The 26573-nt window shown below is 40.8% G+C and overlaps 3 protein-coding genes, 1 non-coding gene and 2 pseudogenes across 7 annotated transcripts in view; 3 read left to right on the top strand and 3 right to left on the bottom strand.

Annotated features, from left to right (window-relative positions):
• Positions 1-1528: 1528 nt before the first annotated feature.
• On the bottom strand, positions 1529-20880 carry LOC111321268 (uncharacterized). Of its 2 annotated transcripts, none has more exons than XM_088741195.1 (2): positions 20366-20879; positions 1529-2980 (listed from the first exon to the last, which is right to left on the bottom strand). In XM_088741195.1, the coding sequence occupies exons 1-2, from the start codon at positions 20415-20417 to the stop codon at positions 2712-2714; spliced, it is 321 nt and encodes a 106-aa protein (XP_088597321.1). In that variant the 5' UTR covers positions 20418-20879; the 3' UTR covers positions 1529-2711. The 2 variants fall into 2 exon arrangements, with proteins under 2 accessions (XP_088597321.1, XP_088597311.1); XM_088741185.1 differs by lacking the exon at positions 1529-2980 and adding an exon at positions 18322-19877 and having other exon boundaries at positions 20366-20880.
• LOC111321267 (uncharacterized) lies at positions 1896-15540 on the top strand. 2 transcript variants are annotated; one of them, XM_022924101.2, is made up of 4 exons: positions 1964-2079; positions 7513-7906; positions 13090-13236; positions 13652-15540. In XM_022924101.2, the coding sequence occupies exons 2-4, from the start codon at positions 7729-7731 to the stop codon at positions 13900-13902; spliced, it is 576 nt and encodes a 191-aa protein (XP_022779836.1). In that variant the 5' UTR covers positions 1964-2079; positions 7513-7728; the 3' UTR covers positions 13903-15540. The 2 variants fall into 2 exon arrangements, with proteins under 2 accessions (XP_022779835.1, XP_022779836.1); XM_022924100.2 differs by lacking the exon at positions 7513-7906 and having other exon boundaries at positions 1896-2079.
• On the bottom strand, positions 3231-11683 carry LOC148741465 (uncharacterized; annotated as a pseudogene). Its single transcript, XR_015994012.1, has 3 exons — positions 11362-11683; positions 10426-10503; positions 3231-6740 (listed from the first exon to the last, which is right to left on the bottom strand). The product of XR_015994012.1 is annotated as an uncharacterized LOC148741465 (transcript).
• Trnaq-cug (transfer RNA glutamine (anticodon CUG)) lies at positions 14351-14422 on the bottom strand. Its single transcript has one exon. It is a non-coding gene; the product is annotated as a tRNA-Gln (tRNA).
• On the top strand, positions 17097-18318 carry LOC148741464 (tyrosine-protein kinase Btk-like; annotated as a pseudogene).
• A 1063-nt stretch (positions 20881-21943) lies between the features above and the next one.
• The window catches only part of LOC148741463 (uncharacterized), a 5081-nt gene continuing 451 nt past the window's right edge, over positions 21944-26573 (top strand). Inside the window, exons 1-2 of the mRNA XM_088741178.1 lie at positions 21944-25330; positions 25752-26573. The exon at positions 25752-26573 is cut by the window's right edge and continues 451 nt beyond it. Of these exons, the coding sequence (XP_088597304.1) occupies positions 25769-26311 (543 nt within the window). The 5' untranslated portion in view covers positions 21944-25330; positions 25752-25768 and the 3' untranslated portion in view covers positions 26312-26573. The remainder of the gene's footprint in view (positions 25331-25751) is intronic.

Here is a 26573-nt window from a genome sequence, read left to right as displayed (position 1 = left end):
GAACGTTAGATCATTTGATGCAGAGCACCTGTGGCTTATGCTAATAAAAATAAATAGATAAGTGTACTCATACATAAATACATATTACTTTAAGTGAGGTAAGTCTGTTAAGGGCTCACGTGGACCTGCCATGAAATTCCTATAAAACGCTAAAATTAAAACTATTTAAAATTAACGTTCTTGAAACAATTGAAAACAAGGATGTCCTAAAACTATTAAAAGTATAAACAGGCCTCTTTCACGAATCGTATTTGGTCAAATGCTCTAGGGGCAAATTTAAGTTTTCCTTGAGGAGATGTAGCATCTCTGATGAATTATGGGATTGAATTCCACACGACAGGACCCCTATAGCTTACAATATTCAATTCTTCCGAGTTCACCCGCATGATATCGAACTTGCGAAAAGTCATTCAGGTTCATGCGCCTCAAATTTTAAGTATTATAATTATTACGAGTTCCAAGTAGGGCCGTAAGTTGTTCCGGTAAGCTTTTGTTGTACACCTGCCATTATCGAGGTGAGCCTAGCCTGCGCTCATAGATATAACTTAATGGCTTCCCAGGGCTCGAGATTGAAAAAAAATTCCAAGTCGCCTTTTAGCGACTATCAGAGAACAAATGGTCGCCAAGTGCAAAAGTGCAGTCGCCAGATAGTACAAGAACAGAAATCAGATTAGAGCCTTATTCAATTGGCGTTGTTGTTCGGCTTCTGGTGGATTGTGGCTGCGATTGTGAGGTAGACCGAAATATTCGATCTTGAATGACTTAAAACATGAAAACACAAAAGAAGAAACTCCTAAAGACTTTTGCATGACAATCTTACCTTAAGCAGTAAGCGAAAAAAGTAATAAGAACATTTCAGGTCTACTTTAGCAAGGAAAATATGTCACATCGCATGCAAGCATTTAGTACCAGTCCTCCTCTTCTCAACGGATTAATTTTAAATTCAGAAGCTTTTCAACAAAATATTGCGCCCGCGACCACCATGAAGAAGCCACTGTAATATGTCGTCTCGGAAGACGCAATTTGAAAGCCATTTCAAGTTTTAGCTTGAAGGTAAACAGAATTAATTTGCATTTCCTTCGGCAGAAAAGCAGAAACGCAGAAACGAGACTTAAGAAATTTTTCTCATTTACATATTTACATTTCTCATTTACTTATTCATCAGAGGAAGTTAGTTTAGTCGCAAAAGTGGCGACTAAACTCGAACTTTTAGTCGCCGAGTTAAAAGTTTTAGTCGCATTAGCGACCGTATCGGTCGCAATTTCGAGCCCTGCTTCCATTTAGCAGTTTTAATAAGGTCGTCAGAATTTAGGAGTTCCGCTGGGTATTCTAAGGATTAGTTTAGCTACTTAGAAGTGCAAATGCTCCAGGTCATTGAATAGAGACAGTGAACCAATGAGCGCGCGTTGGATATGAGATGATAGATAGCCAACGAGGCGCGTAGCGCCGAGTTGGCTATAATCATCTCATATCCAACAAGCGCGAGTGGAATAATTGTTTTATTAAAAAAAAAAACGCCCCCAAGATATTAAACAAATCTTCTCGGCTTTATTTTGTAAGAAGAAACTGGATGTTACGATGTACAGATATTAGATTATGGTAAATTGGCTCATAGTGGCTAAGCCAATTAAAAGTCTTGAATTGTATTCTCCAATGATCCAGTTTTAATAATTGCCATGAGGAGGTTTTTAAATTCCACAAAACACAGTCTTTGAACACTGACTGTTAGACAATTAGTCTAATTAATCTTGTCAAACGAGTGACATTACCATATGTAAATAATAGTTGAGGTTGGGAGGGGGAGGAGATTACGTGCACTAGTGCCTTCAATTTCCCAGAATAGAAGGAACTTGCGAAAGTCTACACCAAGAGGATCAAATTCGAATAGCGGAAAAATGGCTCCATCGCAAAGTACTTCGCGATTACAACTGCGAGAGGAGAATCTCGAAAAAAATATCTCACACTGCAAACTCTTAGTGGAGAATGCTACAACGCGAAACTTTGTCGATCTCCTGTTAGTGATCATAATTCTTGTGCTACTCGGCGTCGCCGCGCCTATCATCCGTGGAGATTATTGCGGTAAGTTCTTAGAACAGTAGTTTACGAGTAACGAGACGATCTTAGCAGGTAAGCTGCATTTAAAGCAGCCAGAAAAAATCCAGGCTTTGCCGGCTCATTCAAAGCCTGCAGTTTTTTTCTGTCTTCTTTTCTGCAAATGCTTTAATTGAAGCTTAATAGCGAAGATCGTTTCATTACTGGGTCAAAATATTATTTAATTCACTAAGGGTACTCTAGAACTTATTAAGGTTGAGCAAGTTTTCGTTTTATGTACAGCTTCCGCAATTTCTGAATACAGACATCATCTATGCTATTATAAGTCTATTAATGGTTATAAATTATCTTTGTAAACACCGGCTGCGTTGGTCAGACCTGTGTCAGTTTTATAGAGTACAGCTAATATCTTCCAATCTACTGAGCGCTCTCCGGAATTGAAGCCTTTGTATTTACCTTATTACATTACAATGTTAAGATAACTTTTGATTATTGATTTCTTGTTGGATTTCATGAAGTTCGTCTTCGTGACGCTACTGAATTTATCAACATTACTCGCTGCTCATCTGCTGTGTCTTCGCAATCAGCTCATTCCAGACTATGACTCTGTACTTCTGTTATGAAATATTTAGTCAGTTAAGCATGATTTAGTCAGTAGCTTATATACTTAGCATTTCGTTACTTTTTGCATTCAAGTCCGAATTTTTTAGTTTTAAACTATCTCGACGAGCTTCCAAATTGTGGTTCTTGTTTTCGTTTACGCAGTCAGAGACTGCTTCGGTTGATTGGAAGTAACAAAATGGGTTGTTGTTCATTTGTGAGATTCTTCTAAAAGTGTCTGGGTTAGTGTTCCAACAACAAATGTAGGATCTTCCAAGGTCAGTTGGCCAGCATGTCTGTTCAGATTTTTTCAGATTTCCTTGAAATCCTGAGAATGAATGAAAATGAATGAATGAAAAACTTTATTTAAGTGTCTGTGTTTTTAGCTATAAGCTAATGGGGGACACTAAAAAATTTAAAAGTCACCTACATTTACATATGTAGATGTAGTTATTTACAGTAGATAATTAAAAAGATTATAAAGTTGTTTAGTTAAGTTTTAAATTTCAACGAGAGTTGAAAGGTCGACTTTTCTTATGTTCTTCTTGAACGAATTTAGAGTTTCTATCGTTCTTAGGTGTCTTGGTAACTTCGACCAGATGAGAGGTCCCATATATTTAATAGAATTCCTACCAAATCTTACAGTTTCGAATCTTGGCAGTTCAAAGTCACTGTTCCGTAAATTATATTGAGTGTTCTTTATATTAAATAAGTCAGAAATATTCTCAGGTACGAGGCTGTGCTTAACTTTAAACATCAAAGTGGCAATGTCTTGTAGGCGCCGATTGTTCAATGTCGGTAGTTTGGCGCGACTTAGCAGTTCTTGATAGGACGCTGATCTAGTTTTGTACACCGCCCTAAGTGCTCGCTCCTGAATCCGCTCAAGCTTTCTCCGATCCGATGCATTACAAAAGTGCCATACTAAATGACAGTAGGTTAGATGGGGCAGAATTGAAGACCTGTAAAGTGATAATTTAGCATTACAGATATCAAATTGCGTAGCCGCACTAGGACCCCTACTTTTTGACTGGCCTTAGAGCATAGATCACTGATATGACTAGTAAAACTCAATTTTTCATCTATTTGAACTCCTAAAAGCCGTATTTCCCCCATTCTGTTAATAGTATGACCATCAACAGAAAAATTTTGATTATCGTTGTCTTTGTCAACATTTCTCGGGTTGATCGTTAATAGCTGGAACTTTTCTGGGTTGGTTGAGAAATAGTTGTTCTTGTACCAGGATAGAGCTTTCTCTCCATGTATCTTGATACTTTGCGCGACAACGTCATGCTTCTTCCCCGTGACATACATCTGATGGTCGTCAGCATACATGCTCAAATTAGCATTATTTATATGAAATGACATATCATTTTGGAACAAATTCCACAGAAGGGGGCCAAAGGACGAGCCTTGCGGGCGGCCAAGCACCATCCTTTTCCAGTCACTTGTCACTCCTTTTATTTTCACTCTATTGAGCCTATTGTCAAAGTATGATCTAAGAAGGTTGAGAGAATTTTGTCCAATGCCATAGGCCTCGAGTTTCTTTACGATTAGAGAATGGCTAAGAGAGTCAAAGGCTTTACTCAAGTCAGTAGACAGTATGTACACCAGTTCCTTTCTGTCAACAGCTGATTTCCAGTCTTCCACGAGTCTAAGTAGAGTGGTCTAACAGCTATAATGTCTTCTATAAGCTGTCATTCTCTGATAGAGAGTCGGATCATAGTGCCCGGTGATTTGCTTACTGAGCATATGCTCAAATGTCTTATTTACGGTAACAAGGGACGTGATGGGACGATAGTTCTTCGCCAGTTGTCTGTCACCTTTTTTAAACACTGGCGTCCACTCTCCCATTTTCCACGCACAAGGCCATCGCCCCAGCTCGATACAGCTGTTGTAGAGAGTCATTAGCGACGGGGCAATTCCACAGGCCACGTTCTTAAGGAGTTTAGGCGGTGCTCCGGGGTCCCACCCACAGGACTTATTGGGGTTGATATTTTCAAGCGCCTTTTGCACTTGATCCTTGCTGACGCGATTGAACTCGAAGTGCGTTCCTTGGTATGCTTCTCTTAGAGCTTTAACGCTGCCATGGTTGTCATGGTTCTCTTCTGTGATGCAAATAGCATTGTTTCCTACAATGCTAACAGCAGCTTTAGTGAAATAGTTCACTAATTGCTCAGCTACCTCGCATTGATCTTTTACAATGATGCCCTCTTCTGTTTTTAAACTGATTAAGGTGGACTCCTTAGTTTTGCTATTAATAAATGGCCTAAAGGTGTTGTAAAACTCCCTAGGCTTGGATTTCAGCTCCTCTGACTTGGCAAACCAGTATTCCATGATAGCCTTCCTCCGTTCGCGCGCGGCAATATTCCTGTACTTTCTTTTAAGTTCCATGTTCTCTGGCGTTCGGTTCTTCGCAAACAGTATGGCGTGTTTCCTCTTGTTCCTTATCGCCTTTTTCCAAGTTGGGGTCATGTAGAGTACGTCCTTTTCACGCACACGTTTTCTTTTGATAGGGGCGTGTGCGTTCACTGTGCACTCAAAGAGGGCGGTCCAATAGTCGTACTTATCATCTACATCAGTGAATATTTCACCCACATGCCACGGTGCTTCTAGAAGTTCGTGGTTGAGCTGTTGAAAATCAGTGTTTCTCGTCTGCCTGTAGGTAGTTACCTTCGTTCTGTGCTTATGAACTTTCTCTTTCATTTCTCCGTATACCATACAGTGATCACTTAGTCCTGGATCGTACGTTCCACTTTTTACAAAAAGTTCTGGGGTATTTGTGAGCAGAACATCGAGAAGCGTTTATGAGTGAATTGATATTCTTGTTGGTTTTGTTATCAAGCACTCCAAGTTGTTAATTTCTTGAAGATCAGTTAGAATCTTTCCCTCAGCACTGTCAGGTCGTAACCTGTCCATGTTTAGATCACCAACAATGACGATTGTTTGTTTTTGAAAACATAGCCACTGACAGATGTCGTTGATTTCTTCCTCTACTTTTTGAAGGTATTTGTCCTCGGATGGTATTTTTCTGCCTTTCCTAGACGGTCTAGGCGGCCTATGGATAGCAAGTAATGCTATATCAGTTCTCCCTATCCTGGATTCGACAGCGACAGCTTCAAGCGTTTTGTATGCTCTCGGTAGTGTTAATTTCTTTGATGGAATTACAGAGGAGAAATAAACAATGAGTCCTCCGCCACCTTTGACTCTGTCTTTCCGATACATGTGGTATCCGTTTAGGGTAAATTGTCTGTTAGGATACGAACTATCGATCTTAGTCTCGGATATAACCAGGATGTGAGCTTTTAAAACATCATTCAGCTCTTTGAGCTCTTCTAATTTATTCTGGGTGCTGTTTATGTTTAAATGCATAATGAATGCACAGCTGGGATTATCTCTTCTTTGTTCCAGGATTGTAGGGTCGTCATTTGCATATCCACCATTAGTGTGATTTTCATCCATTGATGTATTAAAAGATGATTCCTTCCCAATTTCGCGATCAAAATCTGGCTCCGTATTAGAAGAACAATCCCCATTACTGAATGGCAAGGAGCATAGCGAGCATTTCCAGTCCATGACCTGCTTATCTGAGTAGCTTTTAAACATCGCTTTTGTCAAGTTCAGGCATTTAGTGTGCGAGAAGGAATTACACTAAACACACAGTAGGGAATCTTGATTGGAACCCACGCATTCGCCACACTCTTTGCAGGGATGTTTGGACATTTTCGTTGTAGGTCTGGGGTTTGAGTGGATGTCTCCTCCAGTTATGAGTCGGTAGATGTGGAAGCTACTTGTGCCGTTCGAAGTGTGAGAAAATCTCGTAGACAAGTATATTTTTCCATGGCCGCGGCTTGGAGTGGTCTTGCGAGAATTCAGTAAGCTTGTGTTGGCTACGACTAGCGACCAGTGTTCCATTGCGGCTGAAGCGTCTCTTCGTAGAATAAGAGAACTAGTGTTGACATTTTCATGAAGGAATAAGGTAGTCATAAGCAGCAAAATTGCTAGTTCCATGGAGCTCAAAGATTGGTGTCCGGCCGCCATTTTGTCCGCTCCCAACTTGAAATCATCATGTAACTGGTCAACTTGACATGCTATCAAAATTCACGAAACCGTTACTTGACAACTAACCATGATACCTTTTAGAGTTGTCGCGTGCACTTTTGCGCTTTCTTTTCGACAACCTTTCTTAAAACATCGTTGTGAAATTCTATTTATCGAAGCCAAGAAAGTATTACTTAACGCCATATTAACCATGTAAGGGAAAAACTCCAACTAACTTCTACTTTCAACACTCTACTGCGAAAACTTCAAAACTAGTTTCGTCTACGACCTCAATTGTATGTTTATATGTATGTAAAACAGCTGTATGTATATATATAGAGAGAGATCTATCACTGTGACAGTGAGAGTCAGTCGATCAGGGTTTCCCAAAGTGAAGTGTTTTTGCTGAAAGCAGAATTATATTAGAGAACCAAGAGATCAAAGAAGACTGAAAAAGATAGATCTAGAGTCCTTAATGCCTTTCGCCGAGCGTGGTGCGGTCTGCACCTAGTTTCACCAGGGACTGCTCGTACTCTATTGTAATCAATCTGCCCAGTAAATTCTGCGTAAAAATTACTCATTTTTATTGCTCATTTTTCATTAGCCAAAAAACAGAAATTATTCAGGGAAAGTTAGAAATCGAAAAAACAGATCACGAAAAAAAAACTAACTTTCATTTAACCACGTATCACTTCTTAATTCTTTTATTGTAACATTTTCTAAATTCTGGTCATTTACTTTCGAAATCATGGATTTATTAATTAATTTTGTATTTTTCTCGTGTTTCTCGGTTTTTCTATGTTTCGTATCTTTTGCTTTTAGTTTAATCTTCGACAACTAAAGCTAATTTACTTCCGTAAGAAACTGAAGTTTTGTGCCAAGACTCTCTCTGAAAGGAGATAATCATCAAAAGGAAATTATCATCTTGGTCCACAGTACATGTTTGTTCTTTTATTAATGTCACGACATCAACTGCACAGTTCCGCATCACTCAAAACGGAAAAACTATAACGAGAAAGGTGGATTGGATCGACAAAAATGGCTCCTTCAAAAACGACTTGCCATATATACAACGAGAAAGATCAAGGAGATGAATTAGATCTCAAGAATCTAGCAGGGAGTACTACGGCTAGGAATATTATCGATTTACTTCTAGTGATCATAATTCTTGTGTTACTCAGCGTTGCTGCGCCATTAATCCGAGGAGATTACTGTGGTAAGTTTAATATTTTATTTTATTCACTTGTGATGTTTCATCATCCTAAACTGGGGACCATGACGCGAAACAAGACAGCGACGGCAACGAGAAAGAGTTGAAACGAAACAGTAACTGTACGAACTCATAACTCTGCACATGCGTTTTGAAATTTTTTTCTTTTTCTGGGTGTTCTTTGCAAATGTGTCGTCTGCGTATGAGAACATCGATAGCAAATTATCATGTTACGTTTTCACATAGCACTCGATGACACCGTTACATGTAGGACCGAAGAAGAGGTTTCACACAATTTGGCAAGGAAACAATAGCGAACCTCGTGATATTCATGAAAAAAATGTATGTTTATTTTAGAATTAATGCTTTCCTCACCGAAGTTGTCATAATTGTGAAGGGTCCCAAACAATTTGAGTCGATATCATAAAATTCGGTATTTAGTTAGAACTGACATAATATTTCATAGGCAGTGTTTGGGCACGTGTACTGTGTGTGTCTTTCAAACGCCGAGGAAAAAATCATGGCAAAATTATTTTCGCTGTTGGAATGTCATATGATCTCCTTTAAAGATAAGTTTGAAGAATGCTTTCTCCGGTCAAGATTAACGCCATTTTAATTTGATATCAACAATTTAGATCGGGACATCTATGATATCATCTATGATAAATTGTCATGTACCTCAAATTCAAAATCCTGGACGGGGGATTTGGGATTTTCGGTTTTGCTGTTTTGACTGTTTTTTGGATTGGTTTTTCGGTTTTTGGACCAAAAAAGTTCGGTTTTTTGGCTTTGATGTTCAGAGCAGTTTGCAGATTTTAAGTGTTTTTGCTTTCGGTTTCCGGTTTTCACAAAAATTCTGATACGGTTTTCGGTTTTTCGTTTTTTGACCCCTTAAAGGTGAAAACGTAGCGGTTTTGTCAGGTTTGCATGCGGTTTTCGGGTTTTGCTGCCTTTTTTCGTCGGTTTTTCGGTTTTGGGGTTTTTTTTCCTCCGGTTTTGCGGTTTCCCAGAGGCCCCAATGCCTCCCTCATCCTGCGTTCTAGTTGGTCGTTGGGCTTAGTCGGTTTTGGCTTCATGACCCTGAATCGGAAAGAGTCCAGACACAGAAGCTGTCATGCTGCTTCGTCTCGTATTACTCAGTAGCCGAGTTATTCGCTTTATTCAAAGAGAAAGGTGATGTCGTCAAGGTTAGTAGCGACGGAAATACCTTCATCTACGACAAGTTGTCATCTATGATATTAGGCGTCTTGAAAAGCGTGCTCAAAGGTCAAGCTAGTGTGTGTTTCTTACGCAAATCACTTCTTCACATCAATATATCTGATGTATTCAGCTGTTTATCTTTTTATTCATTTGACTGTCTTTTATTTATCTCTTGAAATCCCGCGTAGATGAATATAAACCACTTCGTGAAGGGTGAAGTAAACAACTCAGGCTTTATTTCCGGAATGAGAAACTCTATCGTTTTATAATCGCTTTTCAAAAAGATCACGAAGGCCGACCAGACGGTCGCCAGGGAGCGGAGATTGCGAATTTGTCCTCTAATCCCTTTGTTGCTTCGCTTGTTATGGGACAATAAATTTGAAACTTCAGCACTCCCCCTCCCCAGGTAACCCTCGAGCATTTGACTGTCATCTATGCCTGGGGTTTGGACATTTAAATCTTGCCTGAGGGATGGGAATTTGAACCGCAACTCTCTGACCTTTCTAACAGAATAAAGGTAGTTTGGAAAACATCGAATGCTGGAATTCCGTGCCGGAATACCCGGAATGCCCGGAATTCCCGGAATGACCAAAAAATGACAAATTGAAAAAAAAAAATTACCTAATAATTAAAAATAATACGATGGAATAAATAATTAAAAAATAATTAATTAAAAGAGTAAAAATAAAGTGAAAATAAAAATTAAAAAGAAAAAAAAGAAAATCAGTTCTCCATAAGTAAAACAAAAAAAATTAAAAATTTTCTCTCGATAAAATGCAGAGACCACGTGACGTAAAAAAATAACTACCTATGGCACTGTTCACGGAGATGCACATACTAGAAATACATGTAGCTTACAGCCTACAATATACAAACTGATACTGAAGATTGCTTCAAGGTAAATAAACCAGAAGTGTGATTTATTATTGACAGACCTCAAGCACTGTGGGTTCTAATTGGAAAAGGGGATGTAAATACGATAAGTACTTGGCGAGCAAACCCAAAGTGCGACCGCACTTAAAATCTGTCAGCACAAGCATTTTCTAATGCCACCCAATTTTTGCGATTTTTTATAGATTGTGATAAAAGTAATTTATTGACTACTATGATTGAGATTAGATTTTTTGATAGATTCAGACATAAACGTTTTTTTTCACATTTAACTTCAGACATAAAGTTGTTTTCTTTTCAGTGCCTTATTAGATGGTCTCCACGAACATAAATTCATCGCCTGTCGTGACAATGTCATTAATTCATTGTATGTCTTGGTCAAATCCCGGATGTCAAATCCATACGAACGCGTCTTAAACATTTCATGAACCTACCAGAAATTTCTGATGTACTTGACTTCCGAGTTCTTTCTGAAACGTGCATGAATGGGCTTCACGTCAATATCGAAGGCACTGTAGAGTGATAATTAGTTAATTGAGACATGACTCAAGAGGTAACCACATGGGGGTACTTATGATAAAAAAAAAATTGATTTGATGAGAAAAAAAGGAGTATGGTAGCAAGCCTTCGATCTTCCTTTTCTTATCGGACTAGGGAATTGAATCAGGGGCAAGCGACCTTTTTCCATTGGAACTATTTCATTTGCCACAAACTGTTACAACAAAAAAAGTTGCTCTTGTCTAGAAAGGAAAGAAATCATGTTCTGTCTTGTGTGATAGCGACACACTGATTTCACTTTTTGTTATTGTTCTGTCTGGAAATATCTTTTAAGCTAATCCACGTTTGTGTATTAAAGGTGTGCCGAAGAGATAAGAGACTCGGGGAGACTACAATTACTGCCTCTGAATATGACGCTTTGTTCCCGTAGTTTTAACAATCGATAATTGCTGTTTTAGGGCACGGCATTAGCATATATTGGTGGATTAAATCTTTTCCGATGAGTACTCTTGTATCCATTTGCTTTTCACTTGTGATAGCTTCTAACAATAAGTGCTGTGCAAGCTATTTCCAAACATTTCCAAATTATTGTGCGAACTGTCGTGCAATACGTATTCACTAAGCAGCGGGCTTAACAGACACATCAGTAAGAGCTAAGGTAAATATGAAGGCTTGAGGAATTATTTGCGAATTACAGGAGTCGCTAGACCCGCCAACACCTTTTAAAGTGTATGTGGACGGGCCTCACCTGAATGAGATAACTGAGCTTTCCAGAAAGACTCTCCCCTAGCGGCCTAAACATATCTATTCAACATATTTTTTTTATCATCAACAATTACGGTAGAAATACTTCTAATTAGGGTTTCCATTACCTTTTTTCCAGCTCTTTCTCTGAACTACTCGATTCTGTGTGGTTTACAAATAGAAATATATTAAGAAAAAATTGATAAACAGTGCCTATACACTTTGGAATCGCTAGGAGTACCACCAATAAAGACAACGGACCACGTGGTGGGTCAAATTTAGCATTCAAGTGAAACCACAACCATAAAAAAGTAACTGGAAAAATAAACTTACCATCTCCAGAGACATAAAGGCTGATAGTTTCGAAAGAAACTGTTTGGGGCTGCGTCGGTGGGAGTAACGAAATAATTTGGATTTATCAACAAAGTTGAAATGGTAAATTGGCCACCGTAACGATTACAAAAGCTGACGTTTCGAGCGTTAGCCCTTCGTCGGAGCGAAGGGCTAACGCTCGAAACGTCAGCTTTTGTAATCGTTACGGTGGCCAATTTACCATTTCAACTTTGTTGATATATCCAAATCATCTCCAGAGACAACCGAGGAGTAAGTCCTTTTTTGTCCTTTTTCTTGTTGAGAAGAATCCATCAGTACAAGGTTTGTAGTCAAAGGTATATATTCAAGGTATATATAATTAACGCGAAAAGGTGTCGAATAACTGACGATCTCTCAGTTTTAACTAGAGACGACTGGTAGCTGCTTTGATAGCTCCCAATGTGTGGTTAATAATCATTTAAGGTAGAGTATTAATTTGTAATAGTTCGGAGATTTTTAAAATTGAAACTATTAAACTAATTGGAAATTTTGAATTTTTTTAATCTTCTGCAATGGCTCCGGCTGGAAAAGTGTGCCGGCTTAATGGTCATTGCGCCCTAGACATCCTACAGGTGTGTAAATGAGTGGAGGCGAATTTAAAACGGGGAGTAACCATGTGATGGACTAGCATCCCATCCAGGGAGAGGGGAGAGCACAAATATTTCGTCGCTTAGGCTGTATGGGCTACTGGCCTGACGCAGACTTTTTTTAATTCTAATACGTGCATCTCCATGAACAGTTCCGGTAAGTGTTTTTTCAGTTTACGGGACCCTCAGAAACCCCCAGAGTTAAATTTCGCATTAAATTATTTGATTAAGTTGTGAATTTGCCCTTAATTTTTAATCATCAATATTCTTATTTATTTACTTATTTATTTATTCATTTACTTTTATTTTTTTTAATTTATTATTTTTTGGTCATTCCGGGAATTCTGGGTATTCCGGCACGGAATTCCGGCATTCCTTGTTTTCCAAACTACCCAGAATAAATGTGTTTGTAATCCGTCTTTCCGGGCACATGACAGAAATCTTCATGAAAATGTCGTTTTACCACTTTTTTTCTTTATGATTTACATTTCTGAGTACTAAGTATTTTGTGATTTTCACTCACGGCCAAAGTTAACAACGTTGAAGCTTCATAACTGACAGCGACCACTTTAAGAGTCCGAGATCCGAGTCATGCTCGTCTAAGGATGGGTAGCCAATCCCCCTCTTAGTTTCTTTCCTCTGTGTTCAGCCGGTTCGTTTGTTTTAATTTCTCTTCACCACTAAACGGGCTGGTGTACTGTTAGGTTGGTTATTGACACGCCAGGGTGACGATGTGATTTGAAATTAAGTTTTATAATCGTTCATCTGTTCTGATTGGCCGTTCAGCTTAGTCGGTTTTGACTTCAGGACATTTAATCGAGTTCACACAAAGAAGCTGTCCTATTGCACCGTCTCGCTATGGAGTATTAATAACTGTGTTATTCGCTTTATTCAAAGAAAGAAGTAATGACGTCAGGATCACTGGCGACGGAAATACCTCCAAGTGCTTTGTAAACTCATCTTGTATGACATTGACTGGAAATAATCACAGTGGCAGCTGTCATTGTCATGTTGGTTTTAAGTGGGATGGCCATGTTTGTTCAGGTAATGTTTGCATGGGGGACCTTTGTTTGATGGCAATGGGAATTGGGGATTATCTCCATATATGAGAGTGCAAACCATGGAGTTAGTCTTTGTTATTACCATTCACACCAAAGCTTAAACATGTTTTGAAGGCGTTTTGTTAAACACGACTGAAAATTGATTTCTTCTTAAGCTGCTTAAACTGATGTTTGCCAACTTTAAATTTAACCCTGACTTAGAAAATAAGAAGGTAGTGTGACTACTTGAAAAATATGGAAATCTCAGTTTTTCGGTTGCTTTCATTTAACAGTCTTAATCATGATAATGAGCAAAAAAAGGAACAAACAGAATGGATCCAAATATCCCGTAAAAAGAACACCGAATACGTAGAATAAAAGTAAATGCATGAAACAACAAAACTATCTTTTCTTTGCAGATATCGATGAGTGTGCATCTGGAAACCATTCATGCCCAACGAATAGTAGCTGCAAAAATATCTTTGGATCATATATTTGCGAATGCTCCCACGGTTACGCGGAAAAACGACATTGCATCGACCTAGACGAATGCAAACTCGAACTTCACGAGTGTGATAAACATGCTGACTGCACCAACACCATGGGCTCGTATAACTGCACTTGCCAAGCTGGTTTTTATGGAGACGGACGTTCTTGTAGAAGTATATAAGTGAAGTCGATACTTGCTTATCCATTACACCATAGTACCATATACTTTTCTGGTTGATTACAGAAGGATCCTACGTGCTATTTATTGTAGTAGCCATTCTGAATTGAACCCCAGCAGAAACGAACAACAGCAGAAACAGCAACAGAAGAACTTATAAAGTGAAACTAATTTGAAAACTTTTATTATTTTGCTGTTGCTTGCCAAGTTCAAGTAAGCTAAGTGTGGGTATGTCATTTATATCGCGTCTTCAATTAGATTTATGTATGATTTAAAATGATACTTTCGCATTTAAAGGTACGGACTTGCGATAAAATGACAACTGACCGCAAACATTCTCACTGAAAAATAGATCACCTTCAAATGTCAGTTGATAGGGAAAACAGGACTTTCAACAGTTTCAAAAATATGATCCTTTTTTAATTTTGTCAACATTTGACTTGGCAAAATAAGGTCCTACCGAGACTTGAACTCGGATCGCTGGATTCAGAGTCCAGAGTGCTAACCATTACACCATGGGACCACTGGGGCATTATCACATTAATTACTATTCTAAGATGCCACTGTTAGGATTCTCACTCGGATTTAAAGTGTTATCGGAACTGTATAAACCTCTTCCATTGTCTTTTGTAGATGAAACTGAGTGCCGGGGCAGGCAAATGATAGAACCAATACGATGATTGTTCCAAAATTTTGCTAAAAAGGTAACTTACCCTGATTTGATTCAAACACTCCCAGCACTATATTTCTGTTATCTTGTTATAAGGGCAACTGAACAAAGCAAATTACAACTAAGAAACTGAGAAAAAAAAAATTAACTCACTTGAACCCAGGTCCCACTGAGATTTGAACTTGGATCGCTGGATTCAGAGTTCAGAGTGCTAACCATTACACCATGGGACCAGCCACAGCATTGAATCTTCAATACATTCATAGTGGTTTTTGGCTTGTACCGACATGATTTATTCGATAATGTCACTTTCAGAGCCTTCTCATCGCTAATCATTTGGTTTTATTATCTGGTAGGTTTAAGCAACAGACTGCTCTTTCTATCAGTTTACCGGCGTGATAAGAGGGTCTGATTGGGGTTCAGATAACCAATCAATGACAAAGAACGAAAACTATTCATTCTTATTAACCGAGCGGGAGGTCCGTATGGGAGAATCTTAACCGAGGTCGCCAGTACAGACCGAACGCAGTGAGGTCTGTACCAGCGACCGAAGTCAAGATTCTCCCATACAGACCGACCTAGCTCGGTTAACAAGATGTTTATTATATGGCTGTGTCTTATATGCCAATTTTTTATATTCTTTGTACCTTTTTTTTCTAGACCGGTCTAGTTGCCGGTCTAGATGGGAAAATCTAGACCACATTCAATATCGATTTCAGCCGATCAAACTCGTGAATTCTGTAGTTCCCAGTCCGTGTGAGACACAGCCATATGGTCCGACATTGATATTTGTATTCAGAAAGAAGAGCATTCTACCTCAGTTGGTAGCCACTTTAAATTTGAGACTCATTTAATTATAGAATTTCCTGTCATCAACTTAATATGGTTAGGAGCACGGCCTCACTTCCAGGACAGCGTCCAATATTTGAGCCCACGAATTACCTAACAAATATATAAATTATTAACTTGCATTTTTTTTTATCCCTAACTGAGATTTACCCACTACCGTGAAAGATTTAAAAAATGGCAGATTCTCATGTCCCCTTCATGATAACAATCCCGCATCTCGCCCTCTTCTTACTCTAAATTCCCGGATCCCGGCCTTCAAATAAGCCCAATCACAGATCCCAAAAGACCTATTGTGGACACTAGAACATTCGGGCTTGCTACTTTGCGGACATGCAATGAAAGCAACCAAAATAATATAAGTTATGAAGGTTTTCCTTATCCAGGCCTTACTTTCTAATGGTGCTACTGCAAAGAAAAACTTCGAATGATCCATATATACAATAGGGACTTTAAACGGTCAGGAGGGCTACGCCCTCGATTATTAGATTCATAATTCTAGGAAAAATTCTGCGAAATGGCTGTTACCGACTCATACAGCGCCACACCTCGACTTCAGCATAGCATTTGTGAGCAGCGTTGGGTTCCAAATGGAAACATAAATAATTTGCCGTCGGTGTTCCAGTTTTCAGATCATGCAAATTTTGGTGATTTCGCGTTTTCGATTTGCAGAGTAAGGCTAAGAAATGTGTGTGTGTGTTGTTGGCTTGACTTCGCGAACGAAGATTAAAAAGGTTGTCCACGTTGACGTCGGCTGCAGGCACGTTCGTGGCTGACCAGACTGATGCGGGAAAGGCAGGTCCGCGGGCAGTATCTGCAGAGAAAGGTGATGTCAGGAGTGAAGGTGGAGGCGGAGCGGGCCTTCCTCCTCTGCCAATTGTCTTTAAGTACCTCACGTCTATCCTCCTCAAATTGAGCGGTGGCTTCGTTGATTGTGTGGCGCCAGGTACCACGGTCTGTAGCCAGATCAGACAACTTTTTGTGGTCGATGTTGCAGGTGCTGAGTGACTTCTTTAGGCTGTCCTTGAACCTCTTCTTTGGAGCCCCTCTCTCACGATGTCCGGTTGAGAGTTCACCGTACATGACAATCTTAGGTAGGCGGTGGTCTTCCATTCGGGAAACATGACCAGCCCATCGGAGCTGTTGCTTCAGGATCGTGGCTTCAATGCTGGGAATCTCGGCCTATTCCAGGACTTCGACATTGGTGTTGAAATCAAACCATGGGCGGATCCAGGAATTTTTTGGTCCAAACTTTGGTTCAGAAAGGACTGCTGGAATCTTTTAAGGCAGATTACTTCTCTCCCACATCCCCCACACCCCCTCCCACCAGTCGCGGTTGCACGTTATAATGCGGCCTTGGCCGCTTACCGTTTACTTGGATTCATTAGAAAAATCAGCCAGTTAAAAATTGATATACGATCCTGTCGATGTAAGAATTTCAGTCTCAAAGTTGTAAGCGTCAGGTCTGATAGGGGGAGTCCGGAACCCCCGGACCCTCCCGCTGGATCCGCCACTGCACACCATGAGAAGACACAAATGGCTTCTACTGTAAGTATCCCGGAGAGCTCCACACAATTTCTTCTAATTTTATTATAAGGAATTGTATGGAGCTTTTTCAGCGTTAGTCGAGGCGCGGCGGGTGTTGTCACGTATAATCCTTACGAGGTGTTTTTCCCGACGCTCTTCTGACAGAAGAATGTCACATAATGAAAGCAAACCAGAAACGACTGAGGAACAACTACGGCTTGCACATGTCATCAAGTTGATTAAAACGAGGATTGAATTTCCTGCACATCAACAGCTCATTTGTATTTCGAAAATAGATCAGTTATGTCGGGAGTTGTGAAGGATTTTGAAGATAAAGAAAAACGAAAAGAGCGAGTTATCAAAATATGAAAAAACACTCCAGAAGAAAGAAACAGACAGAGAAAAGAATGGAGAAAGAGGAAACAAGGGAAGCAAATGCCAAAATCAACGAATAAAAATGTTGAACTAAAATCATTCAACCGCGAAGCAAATGACTTGGTGCCATGTACTTCTGAGGCCAAGGAAAAGAAGCCACGTCCTTCCACCAATATCGATCTTGAGCCAGAAAATGTCGAGAAACCCCGTTTCCTCGCGCTTAAATCAGGCAGTAGAGGGAAGAAAGTGGACTTGGGTGTATGCTCAAGAGCTGCTAACTTAAAGATGATTCAAATGACTGTTGGTGCCGACGGAATTGTCTCGCAGAAACCTCGCGAGAAACGTCATCAAACCTTTTTAATTGCGAAAAAACCACAGCGACTAATGGATCCAAATTTGAATCCTAAGAACTTAGGCCAGAGAACATTGAACACTTTTCTAAAAATCCAGTTAGCAGTGGAAGCTTTGGACAGTGTTTTCTCGGCCGCTATCGAAGCATCGAAGTTATTTTCAAGCAAATGGCTCGCAATGAAACGTCAGAGGATAAAGAATGAACAAGAAGAGATACACTCTACGAAACAAAGGTTGCTTCTGCTTTGGGGACCATCCAAATCTACCCATGATTTTTGGTTTTGTTACAAAAGGCCTCACCATTATGTCTTGTGACTCATGGTGTTCAGCAAGAAAGTGTAACTCTCCATCAAGCGGCCGATAACAACGTAGTTACTAAAGCAAACTGTATTTCTATATTTCAAAAGATATGTAGTGCCTTAGACCACGTACATTCTAAAGGATACCTTCACAACGGTATAAAAGGAAATAATGTTATCCTTGGGTTTCACCCACCTGACCAATACCTTAGCAACGGTTACTATCCGCCATCTTGGTGTCCCTCGAGCGTAAACAAACCGTATCTAACGAAGAGTTCATGTGAGAAAGAAGGGATAGTTTTATGCATTGTTGTTGGCTGTTCGAGCAAAAGTGGAAAGCATAAAGACTAAGGATTTTTTCGTATAATAATTTAATAATTTTATTATTTCTATAGCGCAAAATTAATTAGATATATGATCTAATGCGCTATACCTAAGATCATTACAAATCAAGGGGAAGAACAGGAGGAACTAAAAGTTGTTGTATGGTTCGAGGCTTGCGGCTGTTGTAGATCCGCGATTTTTTGGTCGAGCTTTTCTTTGAGCTTCTTAGCCGATGAGAAATCGATGTCTTTAGCCCTCGCATACGGCACTTCATTGACATATGTAGGCAAAATCCATGAGCATTTTACCTGAGTGCTAGCAAGCTTGGGGTGTCACAAAAACTCACACCCCGAAAACTCAGACCTCAGACCCCGAAAACTCAGACCCCTCGAAAATTCAAGAGATAAACTCGACTCATGATCACTCCTGGTAATGCCGCGTGTATGTTGACCTTTTGGGTCTTAACCCAATTGAAGCAGCAAAAACAAGGCCTCAAGTTGCACGTTTCGCAAAATCGTCCGATGGTTGAGCATTAAAACATTTTAGAGTGACACAAGACTTCATTTAGCTTAGATTTCCTCCTTTTTTCCCGTTAATTTTGAGCTTTTCATTCACAGTTAACTGGATCAAATGCGCTCGCTCCAACACCAAAGTATTAAAATGTGGCGTGATTTTGACGAGCCGAAAGGGACGTTTGTTTACTTTTTTGTACTTCGTCGCACAGATCCTTGTTGTCGCTCTGTTAAAATTCTTAAATATTTCGCGATAATAATGGATACAAACAGAGACTCGGCCCACCAGTCCCAAAACGAAGACAATTTTGCGACCCTTGGGCTAGACTTCTTAAATGAGGCAGAAAGAGAAAAAAAACGGGAAAGAAGACTCGGCATCATCGCCGTCACGATTCGCTTCACTGAAGAATCACTCTTGACATTGTTGTCCGTCTTTCGCGTCGGATTTATTGCATTATTCCACCGGTTATCTTATAAAACAATTGGTTCATGCTTTATGCTATGCACTATCGAATTATGGAGCACTTCGGAAGCTTGGAGAACACTTTGAGGGATCTGAGTTTTCGGTGTCTTAGTTTTCGTGCCACCCAGCGAGCTTGCCATGAATTCGAGTAGTTGCCTCTAACATAAAATAAAACACTCGCGATATGTGAGCATGCCTCAGCCAGTCCAGCTTTGCATCCCAAGCAATGGGCTGACAAAATAGTCCCATCGTTTTCGGAAATGACCCAAATGTTCATTAAAGGATCATTCATACGCTGTGAATGCCAAACTCGTGCTCTCACGACATACTTTCCGACATTACTTTGCCTACAACTGAGGTTACAAATCCCGACACCATTTGATTAAACGCCTCTAGACTCTTGAACGCCTTGAACTGCTTCTTGGTGTAGAAGATGGTCTCAAGAGCGAGGTAACTCAGCACGTCCGACACTTCCACAGGTGGCAAACATTTTGGACTGAACTTCTCGGCTGGTATGCTTGCAGGGTCAACCCCGATGACCGAGATCTTTTGCAAACATCTTTCCTTCCAACTCTCTAAGCTTTCGGCATACTCAGAGAGCACTGGGATACCTTAAGATGAATGCCAGATACTTTTATCGCTTTTTTCTTTCTGGATATTCATGTAGTTGGCGAAATAATACGGCGATAAGAGAGAGGGCTTCACTATAGAAATCGACAAATTATTCATAAATAAGACACCCGAGGGACACCAACATGGCGGACACTAACTTCAGCAAAGCTTGTGACGTCACCTGAAACCCAAGAATACTAGAACGGTCCTCGATCTGTGGGGAATTCAGCCTTGTTCTTCTGTTGTACCGCAAAGACGGCACCGTTATGAAATACAAAGGGAAAAGCTAATTAGCCCCTGAGGTTGTAAGTGAACGACTCTACACACAGGCGGCCCAAGCTCAGTGTGAGAGGTTAATCATTAATACATGTGGTTTCATATTGCGTAATTTAAAACGGCCATGACTATAAAGGATTTCTATGGGATTTCAGGTAGATGATTCAAGTTGATAAATACTCCCTAAAATTATCAATAAAATACAGCTTACCGTATCTACTTTGCTTGTTTTTACTTTCTGTGTGGTTATTTTCCCGATCCATTGCGATTTAAGCGATTTCTTTTAACCCCGAGTTTCCAAATGTAAGAGAAAGAACAAGGCTGCACACTCCACTTTGGGATACCCGATGCGAGAGGCGAAAAATCCTCAGCATAAAATGGCCAAGCAGCCACAAATCCAACGCCGAATCCAAGCCAATACGTCCTTGTTTCATTTCATCTCATTCGCCGAGCAACCTGGCCACTGCAACCGACGCCAAGCGGCAGTTTCATTTCCAAAATCCAAGCCAAAAGGACGCCGAAGATGCGAGTACCTTTTCACTGTGACACACGACCGTTGAAAACCAGCTTGGTAACCCTGCCTCCTCTACAAACGAAGTCTCACGAGGGTACCACACAGTCAATTGTCATCGACAGTTTTAGTTCGAACCCCGGCTCCCCTCGGGTAGATTCCACAAGAGGTCATCGTCTAAATCGCCCAATCAAATTCGAGTGGCAATGTTTTACGAATATTCAAAACAACGTCGTACGCCTTCAAGCTGATCTCGATTTCTGAGCTAAAGAGAAATGATTTCCCAAAAAAAGTGTGCTTTTGACGATGGCAATTACGAATATTCAAAACAACGTCGTACGCCTTCAAGCTGATCTCGATTTCTGAGCTAAAGACAAATGTTTTCCCAAAAAAAGCGTGCTTTTGACGATGGCAATACAGAAAGCGCGGATTCTGGAGAGGTTTTCATCAACATCCAAGTCCTTCGTCAAAATCCAAGTCCACAGTAGCTTGCTTGAGCATTATGCTGAAGAATATGCTGAAGAGGGTCGGTGCCAGGACACAGACCTGCTTCACGCCGTTGGAGATAGGAAAGGGTTCGGAAAGGCCGCCATTGAGTCTGACCTGGCCGCGTTGGTTCTCATGCAGCTGGATAACCATCTGGAGAAATTTGGGTGGACAGCCAGGACGTTCGAGAATAAGCCATAGACCAGACCTACTCACGATGTTAAAGGCTTTTGTAAGGTCGACAAAAGTGACATAGAGTCCTTTGTTTTGTTCACGGCACTTTTCCTGAAGTTGGCGGAGGACGAACACTATGTCCGTCGTGCCTCTGTTGGCTCTGAAGCCACACTGGCTCTCGGGTATGTTTTCTTCGGCGATGGTTGGTACAAGCCTGTTAAGCAGGATCCTGGCAAGTATTTTGCCAGCGACGGAAAGTAGTGTGATGCCCCGGTAATTGGAGCACTCAGACTTTACACCCTTGTTCTTGTACAGGGTTATGATAGTAGCTTCACGAAGATCTTGCGGCAGCCTGCCCTGCTCCCAGTAACAGACGAGGAGAACGTGAAGTTTGTTAAGGAGTGCCGGAACCCCATTCTTCCAGATTTCTGGTGGAATGCCGTCAACTCCTGCTGCTTTGCGACTCAAGAGTTGATTTATGACTACTCCCAGTTCATCGAGGTTAGGTGGTTCATCGAGCTCATCGATACAGAGTAAGGCTAAGAAATGTACAAAGGTTTAAAACGCACGTGCTGAGCTATTGTTCTGCTAATTAGATGTGATTAATTAGATACCCAATTAAGTTGCCCAACTGAAAATTACGGCCGCGGCCAGGACAAACAAACCTTGGGGAGTCGCAAGGAATACCTGGTCGCGATTTCCGGTGTCGGTGATTGTAGTGTCTAGTTAAGCGCAAGGCATTGTGGCTTGCAAGAGGCAGCCATCTTGGAAAAACGGGTGTGTGTGTGGATAATAAAGTGTGTTGTGTTTTCAGGAAATCCAGTGTATTTTACCAGCCATCCAGCCCCGACAGTACATTGGCAACGAGGATACGCTTCGGTTCGTCTTCGTAGCAGCTTATTTTGGAGATTCAACCCGAAGGAAGCGAAATTTTTAAGCGAAATGCATGCCACTGACAAGACCTCACCGAGCATTTCGAGTGCCAGTCAGGCAACAGTGAGTCAGCCAGCTAAAGTGGCCCAGTTTGGTGCATCGGAGGTTAGAAATCTACCCTGCTTCAACCCCAGGGAAGATCCAAACACCTTATCTGTGCGTTGGAAACGCTTGTTCGAGTTATATTTATTGGCAAAAGGAGTATCCGACGACAAACAAAAGGTCGCTTTGTTGCTACACACCGCGGGAACTGACTTGCAAGACTAGCCGGCGGAGCGGAGGAATCGAAACCTTATACGGACGTTGTAACACTTCTGGATGCGTATATCGTGCCGAAAGCTAATGATCCCTTCGAAAGACATGTTTTTCGACACATGGAACAACATAGCGGGGAGAAGGTCGACCAGTTCGTGTGCCGACTTCGGCAAAAGGCTGTGACATGTGATTTCACTGATGTCGACGAAACGATCCGAGACCAACTGATAGAGAAATTCTTAGACCCCAAGCTCAGACGAAAATTCCTGGAGAAAGCTAATGCCACCCTCACAGACCTCCAAGAGATCGCGAGGGCTCACGAAGTAGTTACCGAACAGTCGAAGTCGATGGAAACATCTGACACATCACTCAGCACATGTTAACTTGGTGAAGCATAATACAACCCAGAACAAAGGAAAGGGACAATACGTAGTCAAACGGAAACAAGGGGTGCAGAAATATGAGGTATGGAAACCCAGGGCTGGTCAATCATAGAGATGTTATAGTTGCAACCGTTTTGGCCATGTTGCCAAAGATACATGCTGTCCAGCGAGAGATAGGCGATATGACCAATGTGGGATTCGAGGACATTTCGCAGTGTGTTGCGAGAAAACCGGAACTAGGATCAGAAATCACGGCCTACAACCAAACAGGAAAACAGTCAGATAAGAAGTAAGAAAGCGCTTCATATAACAAAGGGAGCAGCTGAGCGAGAGGATAAATATGCATTTGTTGTTGGAGGCCAACACAAAACCGGAGAGCTTTCGCTTAAAGTCGGTGGAGTGGATTTGGGCAACGTGTTGATTAATTCAGGTGCCTCCTGTAACTTGATTGACTCCGAAACTTTGAACAGCCTGAAACAAAAGCATATCGAGTGTGAATCCAAGAAGTCAAACAAGAAGCTATTAGCATATGGCCAGAGAGAGCCAATGGAAGTCATGGGGACATTTATTGCAGAAATAACATGCGCCAAAAGTGGAGAAGTGTGCTTGGGTGAATTCACTGTCATCAAGGGTACTGGAAGACCCTTGCTTGGGCGAAGCACAGCAGAGAAACTTAAGAGAAGCCGCCAGAATATTTCGAGAATCGAAAATCAGTGAGGAAAACTCGAATTTTTTTTTATTTTACCAAAACATCCCTTTCGGTGAACTAGCTTTGGAAAAAATATTTTAAAGTTTCAGCGATTTTTTTCTCCGGCTGAAATTTAAAAAAGTTTGAAAATTCGCCAAAATAGCCGTTTTCGCCTCGCCTAAACAGTCAAATCGTCACGCAATTTTAGAAAGATGTTGGTAGCGCTAAACAAATCCATTCAACATCAAACTTTGCACAGTAATTGCAATATAACTGCACAATAAAAGAATATGAAAAGTTTCTTGTAATTCTCTTTGGTATGGGTTTTATCGCCGTTTTTATAAAGGTGTATTTTGCACGTCTTTTTGGGAGACAAAATGAAGGCTAACTTTGAGTGGTTTAAACGACACCTGGTACCTAAAATTTCGACATTAAAACCATATCAGACGAGAGCTCATTTATCAAACTATACACCTTGAAAGTTTGGCCGTTGGAAATTAAGTCTCGTCTTGGTAGTTAAATAAAACGTGATGCCACCCAAACGCCATGTAAGCGTGCAGAATTCGATGTTTGTCGAAAGTGACACAAACTGTATTTTCGACAAACTGACTCTACTATCATAGAGTCAGTTTGTCGAAAATACACAGAAAAAATTAAATGACCATTAAACGGTGTCAGCATCGTTATGTTTCTTCTATGAAGCTGTGAATGCAAAGCAAAGTAGTTTTTAATCTTTCTTAATTACGTTTTAAGTGCCGGCGTGTCTCTTAACACATGTTAATACGGCTGATGGAATTTACAAACTTCAGAACATTTCGAAAACAATCACAGTGTTGGCTAAAACGTCGCTACTTATACATAAATTAATGATGTGTTGACTTGCTTCTTATCAAATATATATATATACACAAAAATCTCCTTGCTTAAATTAAGAAAAAGAAAGCTATTTGGATCATTCACAGCATTAGACAACGTGTGCAATTTATCAAGTTTATTGACCTGTACGTGACCTAAGCCGTGACGCTTAACATGTTCAGGTAAACAAAGAATCGCCTCAAATTCTTTTATTTCTGCTTTAATAATCTTGCATGAAAGAACAATATAAAAATCCGTCGAGGAAACTATCATCACACTTTTACAAGAACTTTCCGAGAATTATTTGTGTGAAAATCTATCGTCACGAGTAAATGGCCTTCTTGAACGGCAGGGATTCACCCACGAAATCCAGTTGTGCAGTCAAGGAAGTTCTGAAGTTGTGGCTATCATGCAGGATGTTCTGAAGACCCTAAAACTGAACACGGGAAAGTAACGAAGGCATATTTCAGGCAAGATAACGCCGGTTTCTATCATTCATCATGCGCGATCCTTGCGTGTCCAGCCATTGCAGAATTTACTGGTGTCTAGGTTATAGAAATTGATATTTCTGACCCGCAGGCCTAGGGAGGAAAAGGTGCCGCAGGCAGACTTGCGGCAAAATGTAAAGGCCACGTAAGGGTCTACATAAACGAAGGCAACGACAGGAAGTCAGTTCCAAGAAGCTCTTCTTTCCCACGGAGGCATCGATGGAGTGAGAGTAGTTGCAATTGACAGCATGGAGGATTTCGTCATTGATGAGGCAAGGAAGATTCCCGGTAACAGCAAGCTCAACAATTTTAAGTCAACCCCGAAAGCATATAGACATTATAGCTTAGCGTGCCCATAGAATCGGGAGTGGGAAAGATATCAGATTAGACAAGCAATCTTCCGGTAAGTGCTAGTGAGCTACATGCAGTGTTTACAAGTAGCATATTTTTGATATGTTGCAATCTCCTTTGCCACCTGTCCGCGCGCAAGTCCCCAGTCCATACTCGACCACGCCCGTGTTCGTGGGTGTGTCCACCCGACCGTCTGACAGTGCATGCATCGAGTTTTCTTTCTCTTGTCGTGCATGTGTTTGTTAATTGATCGCTTCCTTCCCGCTTACAGTTCCTCCTTTTTTTTCTTGTCGGTCAGATCCGTTAGCCAGTCTCACTTTAGTTAATTTACAATTGACAGCAATATCTTTTACATGCATGGTCTTTGTCGTACCGAATTTTCTTTGCAAAATCGCATATAAAAAAAATACCACAATTTAACAATGTCTTCTTTACGGAATCTTTTGATGACCACAAAATCATTCTATTTTCAGAGTGTAGTTATCGCTAGATGGGGTCAACATTTTCCACAGGTGGTTTTAAATCGTTCGGCAAAGAGCAACCCACGCAGACGGAGTCGGAGATTACAGAGAAACCTGAAGTATCTAAGACGCATGAAGAGATTACTGGTGATGAAACAGCAGCATTTGCCTGCCCTCAAGACGGGTGCGTGAGAGTTTTTCAAAGGCATTCTGCCTTAGAGAAACACCTGTCCTCAGAAAAATTCACAAAGTCTTTAGAGGAGAGATCTTTTCTAGACCTGGCCAAGATCGCATATAAATCTGCATTGGAAGAAGATGTGGGAACGATACCAACTCTGCAACCAGTTCCAGGAAGTGAACGTCGAACAGATTGCTGTAATAAGGAAGACTGGGCTCTTAAGTCAACCAAGAAGGCCTGCAGGCTTAGTGAGAAGCAAAAGGCATACCTTGATGCCAAATTCAATATTGGCCAAACGTCAGGTGGAAAATTAGATGGGGAAGTAGATGCAAGAGAGATGAGACGTGCCCAAGGACCTGACGGTGCTCGAATTTTCAACGTTGCCGAGTCCTGAACCCACAGCAGATCTCTTCCTACTTCTTCCGCCTTGCTGCCAAGATTCGGAAACAACTACCGGATCGATGATTGCGATGTTCAGGCCAGCGAAGAGGAAATCAACTTCACGATGGCAAGGAATTTGGCCCTAGAAACCATCTCTCTTCAGCACCCAATAGTGTTCGATTAGTTCGATATCTGTACCATAGTGAAGGACGACACGTTGAACAAGCACCATACCTTGCCTTGCTTGGTGAAGCTGTTTCCCGTGCACATGCCAG

This window comes from Stylophora pistillata, chromosome 1 (assembly GCF_964205215.1).
Source record: "Stylophora pistillata chromosome 1, jaStyPist1.2, whole genome shotgun sequence".
In the NCBI taxonomy this organism is placed as follows: domain Eukaryota; kingdom Metazoa; phylum Cnidaria; class Anthozoa; order Scleractinia; family Pocilloporidae; genus Stylophora; species Stylophora pistillata.
The sequence above is the reverse complement of the archived record's forward strand: the minus strand, read 5'-3'. Positions and strand labels throughout refer to the sequence as shown.

What these genes read in the sequence shown, in the direction of transcription:
- LOC111321268 (XM_088741185.1), bottom strand. Translation starts at nt 20,417, where the DNA reads ATGGATCGGGAAAATAACCACACAGAAAGTAAAAACAAGCAAAGTAGA. An exon ending in AAACAAGCAAAGTAGATACG is followed by an intron (nt 19,878 to 20,365) that starts GTAAGCTGTATT and finishes ATTCATCTTAAG; the next exon opens with GTATCCCAGTGCTCTCTGAG.
- LOC111321267 (XM_022924100.2), top strand. Translation starts at nt 1,896, where the DNA reads ATGGCTCCATCGCAAAGTACTTCGCGATTACAACTGCGAGAGGAGAAT. An exon ending in CATCCGTGGAGATTATTGCG is followed by an intron (nt 2,080 to 13,089) that starts GTAAGTTCTTAG and finishes CTTTATTCAAAG; the next exon opens with AAAGAAGTAATGACGTCAGG. An exon ending in GGATGGCCATGTTTGTTCAG is followed by an intron (nt 13,237 to 13,651) that starts GTAATGTTTGCA and finishes TTTTCTTTGCAG; the next exon opens with ATATCGATGAGTGTGCATCT.